The sequence below is a fragment of the Ahaetulla prasina genome, chromosome 5, assembly GCF_028640845.1.
Source record: "Ahaetulla prasina isolate Xishuangbanna chromosome 5, ASM2864084v1, whole genome shotgun sequence".
NCBI lineage: Eukaryota > Metazoa > Chordata > Lepidosauria > Squamata > Colubridae > Ahaetulla > Ahaetulla prasina.
The window spans coordinates 59,635,991-59,656,014 of NC_080543.1; the positions used below are offsets into that span (position 1 = coordinate 59,635,991).

A 20,024-nucleotide genomic window follows, 5' to 3' on the forward strand; every position below is an offset into this window, starting at 1 on the left:
ACCTCCAACTTCAAACGCGCTCCTGTTTTTTTTTTCAGGGAAAAGGAGTAGGAGAGTCGCTTCTGCTCAAAAGGACTTATTAAATTGATTGATTTTCTAAGCAGACGGGAATTTCACAAGCGTTCGATCTTTGATGTAGAATCAACACGGCAAGTACCGACTCCCTTTTTGAAACCTGAAACCTTTCTTTGTCTCTGATTAATTGACTTTTAAAATGGCGTCTGAAAGTGAAAGTAAAATTTTTTAGTACAACAAAGTAGCGTTATTTGTGGATTGTTACAAACGGAGTTCTCTTATACTGAATGGAGTAAAGGGAAGTTGTTAAGTTTAAATTCCTGATCTTTTTGAAGACAGAATGGCAGCTAAACCTTTAAAGCCTTCTGGAAGAAGGGGATCTGAACCAAGTCTTGAGGATATATTGAAAGAACAATTAAAACTTTCTGAAGATAGGCAAAAAGAGATGATGGAGAATTTTAATGCAAAAATAAGAGAAGATATTCTCATGGCAGTTCAAGGACTGAGTAAAAAAATTGGAAGAGGAAATGCAACAGATCTCTCAGTCAAATAAGCATTTAGAAGATAAAATGCAAGGTGTTCAGAAAAAAGTGGATCAAAATGAAGATCAGGTTGTGATATTACAATATAAACTTATGGAAGGAGCTCTTAGAATTCGTGGTATGCAAGAACAGCGAGGAGAAGACTTAAGAAAAATTATATCAGAAGCATTGGCTGAATTTATTGAAGTGGAACCCCAAGAGGTAGCTTACCAAATTGATAAAATATATAGAGTTAATTCCTGGATCGCAAGACAGAGAAAGCTTCCTCGGGACATTGTGGTTTATTTTGTGAAAAGGACTATGAGAAATCAGATTTTGCAAGTTTCATATCAGACAACTTTAAAAATTGGAGAACAGGAGCTGAAGGTGTTGAAAGAGATTCCTTCAAGATGTTAAGAGATAGGAAGGAATTTGTTTTTTTTACACAAGAACTTAAAAAACATCAGATTCAATTCAGATGGGAGGTGCCAGTTGGACTGACAGTATTTTATCAAGGAAGGAGATACAGAATTGACACTGTTTTAAAGGCAAAGGATTTTCTTTCTACAGTTTTGAAAGTTGAAACAGAAGTGATAGAAAAACTTCAAGAGATTCAAGAAGGCGTGGTGATCCAAGAGCCTTTATTGCTGCCAGCATTAGAGGAACCACAAGAGCAAAGGGTGACAAGAGGAGCTCTTAAGCGTAAAGAAGAGCAACAGTCTCAAAGTAAAAGTCAGGACCCCAGTATGGAATTTGGCTGAGATGGCTAAAATCTCAGCTTTCTTAAAAGACAATACGCAGGAAAGATATTTAATTGAATGGAAAAAATGGATTGATTATATACAAAACAGATATCAGATTAAGAAATATCAGATTGCCTTTGAATAATTAGAAAGTTATTTAATGGGGAGGGGGTTGGGATATGAAAAGCTTTGGATGAGGTTAATTGGATTGGAAGGGAAAATTTTATTCTATGTTTGGTTTATGTATAACAATACCTTGTGATTGACCCGGGAAGCCGGGGGAAGGAGGGGAAGGGTTTTGGGAGGGAGGTGGGAAAAAAGGGGTGAAAATGTCTTTGTTTTTTTTTAAAACTTTTTCAATAAAATAAATAAATAAATAAATTATTATAAAAAAAGAATTCTAGATATTTCTGCATTAATGTGCAGAATAATATAATGCTACATGACATTTAGTAGATAGTGAAAACAATTTTTATTTAGACTTTGCCAAAATTCATTTAGAAATGCTGTAACTTATGCCATTCCCTTATTGAAAAATATAGAGATTGACTGGAATTAGCTTCCAAATGGCAGAAATGTAGAAGTGTTAATAATGGACTAGATTTTCAATATTATCCCATCCAATGAATTTAAACTCAGACATAAATTCCACATAGTCGAGGCCAGTTTGATCCCAGGACATGATTTTAAGATGAGAGTTCAAAAGTGCTTTTGATACATTCTGGAATTGTCTAGGATTCATTCTTCAACAGCACCAAGTGGATTTCATAGAAACACCATGCAGAAGCAGTCATTTCATGTTAACCTTCTGGTATCTGGTGGCAGTTAAGAAGCAAAAAGAAAATTGCCTTCCAATGGTTTAGGACACAGTCTTATAACAATCTGTTGTTCTTTGACTACTAGCAATTTACCTTGCAAACCTACAGAAAGCCTTGCATGTATCTACTCAGAAGTAAGTCCTAATAAATTAAATGGGACTTACTCCTAGACAATGCATATAAAATCCAGACTCCAATTTAGGAGACATTTGATGGGTTACAATGTCCCTCCTGCTACCAAAATGCAAATGAACTCTAAATAATCAATGGAATACAAAGCAATAGTTTTGGTCATGTGACCTAAAGGTTAACTTACTGTGGGATATGGATGAGAGCAGAATACAGTATATTTTCGGATGACACCATTTAATTTGTTGGGAGGCAGCCAAGATACAAACACAGTAGAAGCTGATGCTGCAGCTGCTTTAACTCCAGCAGGAGGACCTGGAACTATAAGAACAACATATGCGGCTGTTAAAGTTGGAGAAATAATTCAGTGCATATTAATGTGCAAAGTGTAGCAAATCTTAAGACAAATTCTTGCAACAACCAATAAACCAGTGTGAAATTTTTCAGCTGCCTTTCTATACATAGCACTTAGACTTATATACCGCTTCACAGTGCTTTATAGCCCTCTCTAAGCAGTTTACAGAGTCAGCATACTGCCCCCAATAATCTGGGTCCTCATTTTGCTGATCTTGGAAGAATGGAAAGCTAAATCAACCTTAAGCCAGTGAGACTTGAACTGCCAAACTGCAGGCAGCCAGCAGTCAGCAGAAGTAGCCTGCACTACTGCATTCTAACCACTGCACCACCACGGCTCTTGCATCCTATAGTATCATAGCCAATGTTAGGATGCACTTTTTTGATCAGTCACTGCTACCAAATTGGAGGTGGCAAAACAACTTTTGTCCTGAATAGAACAACCTTATAAATACCTATTTATTTATTAATCAAATCTATATCTCTTCACAAGAAGAACAAGCCTGCGAGGTAGACTGGGCTGAGAGAGATGGACCAGCCCAAAGTCACTTTAGAAAATGGGGTTCCCTGCACCCCACAAACAAAGCATCTCTGTCTGGTGCAGTGACTGTGAACAATCCAAACCTATAGTGCAGAACTTTCTCCCCCCTCCCCCCACCTGGCTGTCATTCACTTCTAGTCTACCTCGGACAGGAAAACAGCCAAACAAAATATTGTCAGCAGTTGCTTCAATACCTGTGATAATTTTTAAACTTCTGTACAATAGTGTTAATGCAAGTTAAGGCTTTAGGTTTTGTAAATCTCAACAGTAGCTGAATGTTTTTTCAGCTTAGCTATCTCTTATTGCCTAGAAGGAAATGGAAATTGTTTTAATTTCCATAACCATGGCATTAATTTTAGGAAATGATCAAAGAGTCCTGAAATAATGTAAGGTTCGCCTCTTGAAACTTAAAATGGTGTTGCTAGTGATGCAAATGCTTTTATCATGAAGACGATGAGAGAAATTTGCACCAATATGAGAGAATCTCTAAAAGTCAGGGTGCATAAAGCTGATGGGATTGTTCAAAAATGGTTCTACTTTAACTGGACAGTCCCTTTGTTTTTTAGTGGCTTGTGGCAGTGACTTGGGAAATCGAAACAAAGAGAAGAAAGGACAGTTGGGGGCCTTGGCCTACATGGGTGGACGCATATTCCACCAAGAAGGAAAAGTTATCGTGATAAATGCAGTTGTCAGATCCCATCTAAAGCACATTGAACATTTTTAAATATGGTTGGAAATGGGAAGCGTGCTAATGTAGTATAATTTATCAAATATTGCAAACACTTATCAAATCTCAGTGAAAAACTAAAAATTGTGGCTACATTTTGCCCTGAAGTCTTAGTGTCTCTCTGTAATGCGCGCGCGCACACACACACACACACACACACACACACACACACACACACTTTCTTTCAGGGAAGCTAATTCAAGTTAGGGAAGCAAGTCAGAAAGGCTCATGTTGTTAACTTGCAGGATGCAGGAAATACATTATAAGCAGAATATAATTGTTCTTTGTCTTAGAAAATCTGGAGTCTGTAAGTTAATATTTAAGTGAGCCCCTAAAGATTAACTAGAAGGAGAGGGGATAGAATAGAAGGAAAGACTTAGACATGGGAGGAGGCAAAGTGAGTATGGCTAAAATACTGTATAAAATCCAGAAATCCTACCATTCTAAACTACACAGGACAGCATCCATTGTTTCCTACAGTGAGAATAGCTCTGCCCATTGATTCTCATTGTGAATAAGTAGTTAACTCAGTGAAGTCAGAAGAGCTTCTACTGCATACTGGTGTTTTTGGTGGGATTCTGGACTGAAATACATGTTGATAAGATACTGAGATAAAAGTGTGTAGTGTGCTGAGAGAACGCACACACGCACACACATCAAATTTAGGTTCTGCCCACTTCATTCTCAGAGGATACACACACACACACACACACACACACAGAGAGAGAGAGAGAGAGAGAGAGTATATATAAATAAAATGCTGAACCATGTTTCATCAAGTAGGAAGACTTTCTTTAGTCCAAATTAGTACTACATTCTAGACTATTTTGCAGCAGCTATGGATCTAGCTGAATGGATCTGTCTATTAAGGGACACAGATTCATTGTTTTAATTAAGGTTTTACAATGTATTATTTCTAATTAATGCAATAACTCAGCTCCCATGCTGTCACATACAACAGCCTGTGAAAATGCAATTTAAGCCTAGAGGAAGGAGCCTAAAGGATGGAGAGAAAATGACTGCATTTAAATTTTAATGCTCAATGAAATAAATCCTTAGATGAAAAAATAATTCTATAAATAACTCCATAAATAAATAATTCTATTTATAGTTTAAAAGAAACCCCAGCAAATGGAATAAATGAATATTAAAAACCCAACATGTTTTTTTTGCTGCAACATTCACTATACTGTAAATGGAAACATTTTTTTCTCTGACTTCAATAAAGAATGAGCAAAAATGCAAATCTTAAAATTAGTCTTTTTATTATTATTTCAGTCAAAATGTAATTTTAGACAAACAGACACAGTTAATTATGATTTTTAAAAGACAAGACTGAAAACGTAAGAAACATAAACACATACTGTATTGCTACTCATCTCTTGGATTTATATTTATTGTATAAAAATACTGATTATCCTTTTATCATGTTATGAAGAAAATAATCTATGTGCCCAAAACACAGGAACTCCAGCGGCAATGCCCACTGTATTACTGTGATTTATTTATTTTATTTTATTTATTTATTTATTTGTCACAACAGTATATATAAGCATAAGCATGAAATAACTATACGATATATAAGCATATATATAAGCATAAGTATGTAATAACTATAAGAAATTGGATATAATCAAAGGGAACATTAGAACAGGAACGGTAGGCACGTTGGTGCTCTTATGCACGCCCCTTACAGACCTCTTAGGAATGGGGTGAGGTCAATAGTAGATAGTTTTTGGTTAAAGCTTTGGGGATTTTGGGAAGAGACCACAGAGTCTGGTAGTGCATTCCAGGCATTAACAACTCTGTTACTGAAGTCATATTTTTTGCAATCAAGATTGGAGCGGTTCACATTAAGCTTAGATCTATTGTGTGCTCGTGTATTGTTGTGATTGAAGCTGAAGTAGTCTTCAACAGGAAGGACATTGTAACAGATGATTCTATGAGTTAAACTCAGGTCATGTCAAAGGCGGCGGAGTTCTAAATTTTCTAAACCCAGGATTTCAAGTCTGGCGGCATAAGGTGTTTTGTTGTACTCAGAGGAATGGAGAACTCTTCTTGTAAAATATTTCTGGACACGCTCAATTGTATTAATGTCCGAAATGAGGTATGGGTTCCAGACAGCCAATATGGGTTTGTCAAAAACAGATCACGCCAGACTAATCTAATTGCATTCTTTGACAAAGTGACAAAATTAGTAGACCAGAGGAATGCTGTCGATATAATTATTTGGACTTCAGTAAAGCATTCGATAGTGTAGACCATAACCTACTACTAGATAAAGTAGAAAAATGTGAGTTAGACAGCACCACCACCAGATGGATTCGTAACTGGCTGACCAACCGCACTCAACGTGTAGTCCTCAATGGAACTACATCCACATGGAGGGAAGTATGCAGTGGAGTACCTCAAGGCTCTGTTTTAAACCCAGTACTCTTCAACATCTTCATCAATGACTTGGACGAGGGGATAGATGGGGATAGATGACTTGGACAAGGGGATAGATGGGGAACATAGATGGTTGTCCATAACACATTATGCAGTTCTGGGCTGCATAAACGGAGGGATAGAATCAAGATCACTTGAAGTGTTAGTGCCACTTTATAATGCCTTGGTAAGGCCACACTTGGAATACTGCATTCAGTTTTGGTCACCATGATGTAAAAAAGATGCTGAGACTCTAGAAAGAGTGCAGAGAAGAGCAACAAAGATGATTAGGGGACTGGAGGCTAGAACATATGAAGAACGGTTGCAGGAACTGGGTATGTCTAGTTTAATAAAAAGAAGGACTAGGGGAGACATGATAGCAGTGTTCCAATATCTCAGGGGTTGCCACAAAGAAGAGGGAGTTGGGCTGTTCTCCAAAGCACCTGAGGGTAGAACAAGAAGCAATGGGTGGAAACTGGTCAAGGAAAGAAGCAACTTAGAACTAAGGAGAAATTTCCTGACAGTTGGAACAATTAATAAGTGGAACGACTTGCCTGCAGAAGTTCCAACACTGGAAATTTTTAAGAAAATGTTGGATAACCATCTATCAGAGATGGTGTAGGGTTTCCTGCCTGGGCAGGGGGTTGGACTAGAAGGCCTCCAAGGTCCCTTCCAACTCTGTTTTGTTATTGTTATTGACAGGTGAGCTGTATTCAAGAATTGGTCTAGCAAATGTTTTATATGCTCTGATTAGTAGTGTAGTGTTTCTGGAGAAGAAGCTACGCAAGATTAAGTTTATAACTCTTAAAAGCCTTTTTTGCAATGTAGTTGCAGTGGGCTTTGGCACTTAGATCATTTGATATGAAAACTCCAAGATCTTTAACGGGGTGGGGGTAATCTACAAGGTAATGTCCATCAAGCTTGTATCTAGTGTTCAGATTCTTTTTTCCAATGTGTAAGACAGAGCATTTGCTGGTTGAGATTTGGAGTTGCCAAGTTTTTGACCATTCTGAGACAAAGTCAAGGTCTTTTTGAAGGGTAGCTGTATTGTTGGTGGTGTTAAATAGTTTGACATCGTCAGCAAACAGAACACAATCACTTGTAATATGGTCACAAAGATCATTAATGTATAATATGAAGAGTGTTGGTCCAAGTACGCTGCCTTGGGGAACGTCGCTATTGACAGGAACAAGATTTGATTCATTCAAAACACATCTAAGTTCAGAAACATCACATGAAGATTTATTCCCAAACCTTCATAACAAATTAGCCCCCAGGATTAAGATAGAACATGCCATAAACAAAGATCACAAATTAGTAGTTTATAATGAGCTAGGGGCATTTCTTTTTTTATCTTTATGGCAACATCCATCATCCTGGGCAGTTGGTCAATGGGGAGAGGTGATGACAGACTCTGACATCTCCCTAAAGATGTAGTTCATAGCAGGCCACAGAGAAACGTCTAGGTTTCCATGATTATTGTTATAGTCAACATTTCATTGAAGGTGCATTTACAGAGGTAAGTGACAACCTGAGCAAAATCTAACAGTAGTGTTCCATTTTTACTAAGGATATTTTGGGTCTTACCATCTTCCTTTGTCCTTGTGAAAATCTGTTCGCTCCTGACCCCATCTCCAGCTCGTGTGAATGCCAATACCTGGATGCTATAGTTGGTATATTTTTCCAAACCATCAAGCTCTAATGATGGTTGTACCGTAGTGACATTTTTAATTTCTCCCAGCTCTATAGAACCGAAAATTAATTTGAGTTAGTGACAATAGCATTTTTCTCCCAATAAGTGGTAGTTATATTGCTATGAGAACAGGCCAGTAAAACTTGTGACCAGCATAAGAACTAAGTTTATTATGTTTATTAAATGAACATATTAAATTTCCATGCTGTGCATTTAATCAAACATTGCAATTGTCTTGTGATAGAAAATAAATATGTCAAATACTTTGAAACTCATAATGTGCCCTTTTGCCCCCATGTTTATTGTTTAAGTACACTAAGTACACTATTAAGAAATAATATTAATTTGTTGTTAATTCCTGAAAATATGCTTAAAAATCAAAATATGTCATGTGTATTTAGAAAAATGGTTACAGAGATCTTTTTTGTTGCAAAGCAGATTGATGTAAGAGATAAAATGGATCTTGGTTTCTTTTGTGGGAAACCAAACATTTTGGATCCAATGAACCTTTTCATTTTGTCCTGTTCTACTGGAAGGAGCAATTTCAACCTACCTTTTTAAAAATATATATTATATAACTTGATTAATTAAACAAGAATAATGGTGTATAGATAGCACTCTTCCCAGACAAAACTAAGATTGCCTTCCTGGATAGTCACCCTACAGAGGTTCTTCTTGACGATGGAGAACCTTCTCCATCTTCTCTTAGCAGTTGCCTGCTAATTTGATTTGGAAAATTAGGATTTCTGTTTCACAATTTATTTAAAATATAGCCTTTATAAGTTATAGGAATTCAATCTCTGTGAGTTCAATATGGTGAACAAAATGAGCACTGCGGTCTAAGTCACACCTTCCATTTCTAATAAGTATCATAACCAACAAAAGATGACTATCAACAATTGCTAAAGGAGGATACTTGTTGCTTTTGATCACTAGCAAGTTGCACTTAATATTGTTAATCAGTGATTTATTAGATAAATTATGGTTGGGTAGCATTACAAAATATCAGAGATGCTTCTAGTACTCTACTGATTTGAATTTTTCCCCAAATTTCAGAATGTGCAAAAATGGAACTGTACGTTAAGCATTCTTAACTATTCTGTTCCCCATTTAAAAATTATCAGTTTCTATATACCTAAGCACATTTAGATGCTGCAAAAATGCAATCTTGATATCATTGAATATATATAATATAGCTGTATTAAGATTTTTAGAAATCTTAATACATCCCTGCAAAGGTAAAGTAAAGGTAAAGGTTCCCCTCGCACATATGTGCTAGTCATTCCTGACCCTAGGGGGCAGTGCTCATCTCCGTTTTAAAGCCGAAGAGCCAGCACTGTCCGAAGACAATCCGTGGTCATGACTAAATGCCAAAGGTGCATGGAATGCTGTTACCTTCCCACCAAAGGTGGTCCCTATTTTTCTACTTGCAAAGGTAAAGGGCTACGCAAAAATATTTTGACATATAATATATAGTTTGGAAGTGAGAGTGCACATTTATAATGGGAACTGAATAATAAAAGTACCTGAAATCATTTTCAATTCCTAAAAGATTCAATGATGAATAGAAACAAAGGACAGTCTGACTCTGTCATAGAAATGGGAAGAATTCTTTCATCCTGGAAAGCATGCAACCAGAAAAATACTGATTTTGAGAAGTAAGAGCACTTACCTCCATCCAGAAGATTAGCCCAGTATATGACCCTAAATCCCTGTAGAATTCCATTGAGGGCATCTTTGGCCAGAGTGGACCAGGTGATAGAGATGGTTTCTGGTGATGTAGCAATGGCTTGGACATTCTCCGGAGGGGAACTAGGAACTGAAATTTGACAGTAATAGGTTTTGACTATGAATGCTATAAAAATAGTATGCACAAATTAACTTTGACATTTCTTCAATAAGCCTTTTAGGAGAGAGTGATAAGATTATTTTTAGAATGCTCTTGTAACATAATATAGACAATTTGAAAATGGTGCACTCTGTAACTCTTGTTACCTTAAATGCCATGAATTAGGGTAGGATAGAACTATGCATACAAAAATAAAATAATATATCAGAGAAGAAAATTAATCCAGTTATGTTCAGAAGTGTAGCTCAAATTATAGATAACCTTCTAAGATGCAATCACTAAGAGATGCTATTTTCTTGTTGACATTTTGTTTTTCTACATACAGAGTGGATCATTTTGGAAAGCCAGCTTCCCCAACTAGTGTTCTTTAATGTTTAAAGAATATTTCAATAACTACTTCACAAATTCATCAAGAGCCAGAAAATAAAATATCACCAATATATTAACTATTAATATAAACTATTTAATTTTCTATAATAGTAAACAAAAAGAGCTCAAAGCTATCAGAAACAATGTATGTATTCAAAAACTTTTATCACTAAAAGCTATGAATAAAATTTATGAGAAGCTGGTGTTTTTTTTCCCTTTTTCAAGAGTCAACGGTAGGGAATCCCTGCTACATATAGACACACACAAGTAATCTCTCAGCTGGAACAAAGCCAAGGCCTGTAAATGCTTGCAACCTAAAATAATCTCTTTGACAAATTGCTGAACTCTTAGCAGTAGTGACAGACAGATCGTGAAGAATCTCTCTTAACCGTATTATATTGACTTGCAAACAGGTAAGGCTCTTTAAAGATATTTAAATAAGCACTAAAATATAAACATTATTCACACCCTCACGTGTGCCTCTATAAGAATATATGTATAAGAATTTCATTTCAGATGATATTTCTTGGTAACTATTTTAAGAATGCACTAATTGCATAAACCTTTGAGAACGTCCCTCACAAGGCCTAATAGTATATTCTTTTCCACACTTTTCTTTGCTGATGGAATATAGCCACAAGAGGGCTCTCTTCTACAGCTCTGAATAACTTGATCTCAATAATTTTATATGCATATGTGCCTTTTTCCAAAAAGTGTTTTTCATTGAGTTCCTCTTCCATAATTCTCAACCAGTTTGGAAAAAGCTGAGGTACAGCATACTTTTTGTCTTTCTTAAGAAATGTCAGTTCTTAATAAAAGCTAATGCACCTCTTCTTGCTCTGCCTTGTACTTCAGCAAGGCAAGATACTGGAAATTCCAGTATTATTACATTATTCCCCTCCTTCACAAATATTAGATTTACTAGGTGGAGGATATATATATATATATATACATACATACATACATACATACATACATACATACATACATACATACATACATATCCTGATCCCTGTCTTTATTACAGAGGTAGGATGTTAGCTAGAGACATGCAAGTAATTATTTTCTTCTATGACCAAATAACACTTGAAGCTGAGGAAATCTAACTCAGGACTATGATAAAACAAGATAGATTAGCCATTGTCTTTCCATGTCCTCTTTTGCAGTCTAACTTGGGGGACCATGAATGAAAACACTGTGTATTCCACAAAACTCTTTAAATTCATGCAAAAATGAGCCATTCATTTGCTGATTTCAGCTTGATGGGCATCTTGTAAAACTCAGAAATTCCCAGTATTCTTTGTATAGATGCTCAGATTCCTTCTCTTTTCCACATGGAAAGGAGTGTGTGTGTGTGTGTGTGTGTGGGAGGGGAAACACTGCTTCAGATTCAAGAATCCATTCAAGGAGTACAGCATAATTAGGACCATAACATTTGATACTGCATTCAATAAAAGGTATCATTAAAAACTACTGTTTCTTCATAGATACTTAAAAGCAAATTATCTCTAGGGAGCAATTTGGGAAGAAAGAGAAATAGCATCCCAAAAGTGGGGAATAGAGATCTAACTACTCAACATGATTCTCATTAACAGATTGCCCAATAACTGCTGCCAGATTATAGCATATACACTAACGCTTAAGCCTACTTTCTAAAAATATAAACATATAAATTATATGCATCCTCAATATGATGAAAACAGTGCTTTCAAGTTTAGTACCTACCATCCTCAAGAGTAGTAGTGATAATTTCTTGAGAAGATGGTCCTATTCCAGCTCGATTACATGCTTGCACAACCATGCCATATTGTGTGAATTTTTTAAGGTTATCTAAGGTATAAATTTCACTGTCTCCAGTAGTATCAATACTGATGATGTTGAACTGGAAATTGCCTCCTGCGCTGTATTCCCGGTAACCAATCTGATAACCACGAATAACTCCATTTTGCAAATGCTTCTTTGGCGCCTAAAGAAGTCAGATGTTGTATACACTTTCAACATAATAAAACATTACCATAATAAATTAAATGCTGAGAAAAATTTCCTCTCCCAAAGTCCATACTACTAAAGCAGATTGGGCTGAGCTCCAGGTTTATGATAAAGTTAAATATAAATTGAATTAAAAATGTAATAGCAACATTTTTGAAAACATATTAGAAGTAGGAATATTTTCCCTTCTTATAACTGAAGCAATCATTACAGTGAAACTTTTTTTAAAGCTGTAATTATCAATTATGCTTGCAATAATCTATCCTTCAGCCCCAGACTGTAAATGTCCAAATGTAAGTTTTATGGTCAACTGTCTTTTATAGATAGAAACCCTTCTGTCACTGAATTAGAGCACTCAGATCCCTACTGTTAATAGTAGAAGGCAGTTTTCCCTTGATCTTAAAGTGTTAGATATTATCAGCCATTTCCCTCTTATTTGTGAAAATATTAATTCTAATTTCCTAGTGTGGATTCTAATTTCAGGGAAATTTTGTGATGGTGATAAAGATAATAAATAAATATTTTCCCTGAATCAAGTACACTTTTTCATTGAAAAGGAAATAAGAGCAGAGCTACATTTTTAAATTTCAGAACAATTACTATTACTATGAATGTTATAAAAGATTTTATATTCCTTTACATTTTTCAATAAATAAATCCACAAACATTTATAAAATTAACCAAAATATTTAGATTACATTTCTATTTAAATGCCTTTGGGTCAAACTTGACACACATAGATTATTTGGATATATCTATGTTGTTTTCTTGGCAACAATTTGGAAGTGCCTGCCATTATTTTCTTCCAGGATGACTTTCAACTTCCTGGACCAGCATATAGTTCCAGGATATCATTGTGATCTCCATTCCACATACTAACCAGTCTGATGCTGCTTAGCCATGATCGACAACACAGGTGTTTAAGTATGTGAGCTCTTCACATGAATGATCTAACTTGGAACAGTAATGGTTGCATGAGGTATTGCGGATACAACCACAGAATTTTAGTTACTCATAAATTCAATAGCATGTCTTAAAATGTTGTGGATAGCAGAACAGAAGCTAAATATTATGAAAGTCTACTGCCTATTTTCTTATAAATTGCCAATAATTACAGTGAGTCTTTCTCCCCTGAATGATGGCTGAGATCTTAGATAAACACAATAACTTAGCTTTCCTCATGAATTTTGTTGTCTTAGATACAAAGGCAATTCTTTTCAGATAACCTCTTCTGTTTCTATTCTTATTTTTCATAGACATAAAAAGTATTACAAAAGCATGTTATGTTTTTTTATAATGGTACTGAATAATTTTTCAGTTAATGCAACACTTAAGTTTACTTATGGATGTGGTAATCTGAACAGATCCTCTAAATTATATTTATCAGCAGGTTCTTTATTAATCCTGGGATTTTTTTTTAGGAAAACAAGAACACTGCAATTATTTCAGTTTTCCCATTTTTATTGGTGTATCGTGGCAGAGGGACATTGATTAGCAAATATATTAATTCAATATTAAGAGTCTTAAATAACCCCCAATTTCTCCAACATATAACAAATACTGGCAGGATAATGTTTTAAAATCTTAACCAGAACTGTTCAGGTGTTTTTACAGGTGGCTTTTAATTTAATCCAATACCCTTTCTGTTAGAAAATAAGCTTGGTTAAAGGACTATGGACTATGGTACTCTTGAATCCAGTATACTTGCATAGATAGATTTTATCATTTAAGTAGGCCATCACATTTTAAATACTGCACATATTCCTGTCTGTTGAGCTGCTCATTTCTACCCATATACAATGATTAGAAAGAATTTTGGATTCTTATTTGGGGAAAAAAGGTATGGTGATCTGCAAAATTATACAATAGAAAGGAAGTAGTTATAACATTGAGACACCCAATCCTCTTGCTCACTGTATGAATCCAGTTTAAAGTATTCCTGATTAGTGACTGTCCAGCCTGTCTTTGAACACATTCAGCAACTGGGAATTCCCTATTTCCCTTTCGTAATTGGTTCCATTGTCATACTATTGCTACCATTAGCAAAATATTCCTGCTATTCATCCAAAATTTCCAATAAATGATGATTATTACTCTGTACCTAGTACTGTGTAATGGTACAGAACAGATCATGTGCGTCTTTTCTATGCCATCTTTTTTGATTGTTGAAGACTGCTGTAATATTCTCTTTACAAGTGTATTTTCTACGAACTAAACATACCAGATTCCTCTTTTTCATTTCTTGTCTGATTATCTTTCACTGTCTTGCATTGTTCCAGTTTTTTTCAAGAATGAAGTATACTGTACACTTTAAAGGCTTTTTTCTAGACTAGTTGATAAAACCCAGTTGACAATGGCCAATTTTAAAAAGCTATGGAGGGTTGGATCTGGTTAGCATTTGGATGTGAGACAATAAGGGAAGCCCAGGAGTGCTGTTAAATTGGGGGGGGGGATCCCAGAAGTGTTAATGGTAACCCTTTCAATATTAATGCCAGAAAAACTACATGGATACATCCATGAATTCACCGGGAATTAAGCTCAGCTTTGAGGATACCTTATCATAACTTTATGTTCATGAGTTGCAGAAAAAGGCATTTGGCATATCAGTTTCCTACAAGAAAAACCTCAATACATATATATTACAACTCTGTGTTGTGTGCTCATCACATATATATTACAACTCTGCATCAGGTGCTATTGTTTAGCATTATGTAAATTATGAATGTGACACATTTCAAATTCCAGACATTTTGTTTTAGTTTGAAAGAACTTTTAACATAAAGTATTAAAATGTAGTCCAAAATAAATGTGAAAATCAGTGGAATAGCTGGGTAGCAATGAAACTCTTTTGATAAGAAGGGGACAAGCTGTTTCAAATTTGAAATATTTTGTACAATTCTACTAATTCCTTTATATTCATTTTTATCCAAATGGTGGGATTTTCAACTGTTCAGACTAATAAGAAAAGTTAGCTTCTCTATCAATTTCCAATAGTTGTGTCTTTCCATTGTCCAAGTTTATCTATTTCCACAGAGCAAAGATTGGAAAGAAGAAAAGGTATTTTATGTGTGTTAAAAACATAGAAACTATGATGCACTAAAAAGATATCTAAAAGAATTTTAGTATTTTTCAATTATTTATTTAAAACTTCCATTTATTTTATGTATTGCAGTTGTATTTCTGATCGTAAGATATTCAAAATAGCACAAGCAAAGGTATATATAATTGCATGTAAATTTACATGCAATTACATTAAGTTGCAGGTAATTTTTGAAAATTTAGCCATAAATATTGTGTGTATAAATTCATCAAACTGTGCATCTTTTAAATTTGAGCATTATGGGTCCTCAATAAAGCTTGAAGACATAATCTTCTTTTTAAAAATACATGTATATATTTACCTTCCAGGTTACCCTAATGCTTTGTGAAGATATGGGCTCAAGATGAACATCTTGAGGTGGTCCATCAGGAGCTGGTAAAAAGACAGATATATGAATTAAATACTTAGTATTTTCTGGTGCTCCATAAAACAACATGCTATATTACTAAACATTCTCAATTTCTAGAATACTGATACATAGCAAAGAGCAGTTGCAAATCTGTTGCTGTGCAGAACAACAAAATGGTAACAAAACACATGACTCAGTTAATTCCATCCTGATCCACCATCCATGTTGTCATTTCTGCAGCCTCCTCCTGTCTGAGATGTGGAATGTTGGAGGTTTTCCATTTAAGGATGTTCTTGTTGTGGCCCGCCAGTTACCAGAGGAGCTGGCAGCAGACTCAGACAATGAGGAGATTGGGGAGGAACTTGGGCCAGTGCTGGAGTCTGGGGAAGGCTCTGATGGATGCTCTGCATCGGATGCAGAGATGGAGCCAGAGGCGTCCAACATCCACCCGAGAGGCAGCTGTCGTTGGAGGCTGATATGAGTGAGGAGGAGCTGGGGGCTGTTCTGGATGAATGTATGCGCAGAGCAGTTAGAAGAGGTGAGCAACGGAAGACAAGGAGTCGACTCGGGAAGCAAAGCACATGTGGACGCTAAATGGCCTCTCCCTAGCTGGGGAATAAATAGAAGGAAAGGGGAGTGGTTGTCATAGGAGACAACAATTCGTATTTCTGAAGATTTTGCTCTTGAGTTTCATGCCACAAAGACTGTTTGCCAGAACTTAATTTTCAGCCTTTCAGCTGGGAGCTCACGGCCTTGCAATTATCGCAAGGAACTGATAAGATCTGTACTTTAGTTAATTCCTTGAAGGACTCTTGCCTGGACTTTTTGGTGGGTGCATGCAATTAATTCATAAGAGGATTTTTTGTGACAAGTCTGTTTCTTGCTTCTCGTAAGGCTAGTTCAGAACAGTATTTACCCTTAGCCATTAAAGGACATGTCACAGAAGCCTACAATGTCTAGGAGGAACTAAGCAAAGCCAAATCTTTGACTATATCATCAACCGCATCATTGATGAAGAATGAGGACATGTCATAAAAAATGGGACATATCATGCTGGGTGAACGTGAACTCTTAGAAACCAGACATAATGGGTAAAAAATAGTAAACTGGAATTAATGTACACTCAGAGGGCAGAGAGAGACAAACTGATAAAAATGGCTGCAGTTCATTTCCAGGTCCAAATCCCTGATGTTAATTTTGATCTCAGCATTACAGAGAGATCAATGATCTACATGCATGACCCTGTAAAGGCATGGAAAAGCTATTTCAAGAAATTCAATTGTTGTTTATTAGAGGGATATTGATTTATTTGGACAACAGGCAAAGGAATAATAAACAAAGGCAGCGTAGATATTTGGAAGAAGAAATTCAAAGGAAGCAACAGTTATTAATTCAAAACCCACAAGATCATAAACTTAAAGAGGCTATAAAAATATTACAGAGTCAATTTAATATGTTAATGGCAGACCAGGTGGCAACGAATATACAATATGCTAAACATAATACCTTTTGTAATGCAAATAAACCTGGGAGATGGTTGGCATATAATTTAAGGAAGAAACAGAAAGCACGTGTTATACAAAAAATAGAATATAAAGGTAAAGAGATATACCAACAGGATAAAATTAAAAAGGCATTCTCAGAATTTTATACTGCACTATATGCAAAAGACAAAATATTGGATAGGGACATTTATGATTATTTGAAAGATTATAAGGTGAATATTCTAACATTAGAACAGAGGAGGAGCTGAACCGCCGATAGCTACTGGAGAAATAGTGGAGGCAATTAAACAATTAAAAATGGGGAAAACCCCTGGTACAGATGGTCTTACAGCAACTTATTATAAAAAAACACAGGATGAAATATTAGGCCCACTTAAAGAATTATTTAATCAGATACAATTAGGGGTGGGAATACCCCCGTCATGGAAAACATCTTTTTTTTCACTGATACAAAGAGGAGCAAGACTGCTCTAAACCTGGTAACTATAGGCCGATTTCACTTTTAAATAATGATTATAAGATTTTTGTAAAAATAATAGCAAATAGATTAATGTTAGTTTTACAACAAAGAATTCATACTGATCAATCTGGTTTTATAAAAGGGAGGCAGATGAGGAATAATGTTAGACAGATTATTAATATATTGGAATATTTGGAAAAGAAGAATACTTCAGCGGCACTTATTTTTTTGGATGCAGAGAAAGCCTTTGATCGATTGCATTGGGATTTTTTATTTAAATTAATAGAGAAAATGCAATTTGGAGACTGTTTTATTAGAATAATTAAAGCGATTTATGGAGAGCAAACAGCACAGATTATAGTAAATGGTAGTTTGACAGAAGTTATTAAGATTGCGAAAGGAACAAGACAGGGATGTCCCTTATCACCATTATTGTTTGTTTTGACTCTGGAACCATTATTAGATAAAATACGAGAATTAATGAAAATAGAGGAATTAAGATTAGACAATATGAGTACAAAGTTAGAGCTTTTGCAGATGATGTAGTGGTTACGTTAACAAATCCTATAAATTCAAGTAGATTTTTGTTGGAAGTAATTGATAAATATGGAAAGGTATCAGGATTTAAAATAAATCAGAATAAAACAAAAGTGATAATTAAAAATATGTCTATACAACAGAAACAAAAACTAGAGGAAATGACAGGATTTGAGGTAGTAAAAAGGTTAAATATTTAGGGTCTATATTAGCTCATCGAACAAGAAACTTTATAAGAATAATTATGACTTGCTATGGCAAAAAGTTCAGAATGATATGAGTGGCTGGAAGAAATTGCAGTTATCCCTATTGGGAAGGATTGCGGCTATTAAAATGAATGTGTTACCTAGATTTTTGTTTCTGTTCCAGATGATACCTATAATTAAAAAGGATAAAAATTTGGAAGATTGGCAGAGTGGGATTAATAAATTTATATGGCAGGGTAAAAGGCGAGGTTAAAATGAAAATAATACAGGATTCACGGGAAAGAGGTGGTTTAAGAATGCCTAACTTTAAACTATATTATGAAGCAGTAACCCTTTCAGTAATAAGTGACTGGTTTAACTTAACAGAGGAAAGAATTTTGAATATAGAAGGTTATGACTTGTTATATGGATGGCATGCGTACTTATTTTATGGAAAAAAAGTGGATAGGGCTTTTAAGAATCATGTGTTGAGAAGTGCTCTTTTCTGGGTCTGGAATAAATATTCCTATAAATTAGATTACAAGATTCCTATATGGGCGAGCCCTAGACATGCAATAGAGAATATAAATATAGAACAGAAACAGGAAATGATTACATATAAAGAACTTTTGTATGCTGAAGGAGGTAGATTGCAATTAAAATCATTACAGGTATTAAATGAAGAAGGGAGGAATTATACTTGGTTTCAATATGGGCAAATAAGTGCTAGATGGAAAGAAGATCAAAAAATTGGTATAATGCAAAGGGAGGAAAATTTAATAAAGCAAATTAGAAATCAGACCCAGGAGCATATAAAGAGATTGTATAATGTGTTGCTTGAAATAGATTCGGAAAAGGATTTGGTAAAGGATTGTATGATAAAATGGGCACAGAATATTCAGGAACCAATAATGTTGGAAACATGGGAGAAAATTTGGGTTAGAAATGTTAAGTTTACACAAGCACAGAATTTAAGGAAAATTTTTATAAGATGTTTTATAGATGGCATTTAGATCCCAAAAAATTATCATGTATGTATCCTAATATCCAAGCGAAATGTTGGAGGTGTGATTGTGATGATGCTACATATTTTCATATTTGGTGGACTTGCAAGAAAATTAAGGTCTTTTGGATAAGAATTTGGTGGATTATTCAAAATGTACTGAAGAAGAAGATAAAGTTCCTGCCACAATTTTTCCTTTTGGGAATTATAATGGATTGTACAGGGTATGAGACTAAAATGATATTGAACTTAAAAACAGCAGCAAGACTGTTGATTGGACAATACTGGAAGAAAGAACAGATACCTACACTAGAAGAATGGATATTGAAAGTTATTAATTTGGCTGAGATGGCTAAAATCTCAGCTTTTAAAAGACAATACGCAGGAAAGATATTTAATTGAATGGAAAAAATGGATTGATTATCTACAAAACAGATATCAGATTAAGAAATATCAGATTGCCTTTGAATAATTAGAAAGTTATTTTATGTAATGGGGAGGGGGTTGGGAGACGAAAAGCTTTGGATGTGGTTATTTGGATTGGACTTTACCTTGTGATTGACCCGGGAAGCCGGGGGGTGGGGGAGGGAGGGGGGTGTTTTGTTTTGTTTTTGGGAGGGAGGGGGAAAAAAGGGGGAAAAATGTTTTTGTTTTTTTAAAACTCTTTCAATAAAAAAAAAAGAATTGGGAAAAAAAAAAAGAAATTCAAT

General features: G+C 35.2%; 1 protein-coding gene across 1 annotated transcript in view; it reads right to left on the reverse strand.

Moving 5' to 3' along the window:
- DSCAM (DS cell adhesion molecule) overlaps positions 1-20,024 on the reverse strand; it is a 190,493-nt gene that overhangs the window by 80,003 nt on the left and 90,466 nt on the right. The window contains exons 10-14 of the mRNA XM_058185745.1: positions 15,577-15,647; positions 11,912-12,152; positions 9,641-9,787; positions 7,863-8,018; positions 2,414-2,547 (exon numbers count right to left, since the gene is read on the reverse strand). Coding sequence (XP_058041728.1) covers positions 2,414-2,547; positions 7,863-8,018; positions 9,641-9,787; positions 11,912-12,152; positions 15,577-15,647 — 749 coding nt within the window. The remainder of the gene's footprint in view (positions 1-2,413; positions 2,548-7,862; positions 8,019-9,640; positions 9,788-11,911; positions 12,153-15,576; positions 15,648-20,024) is intronic.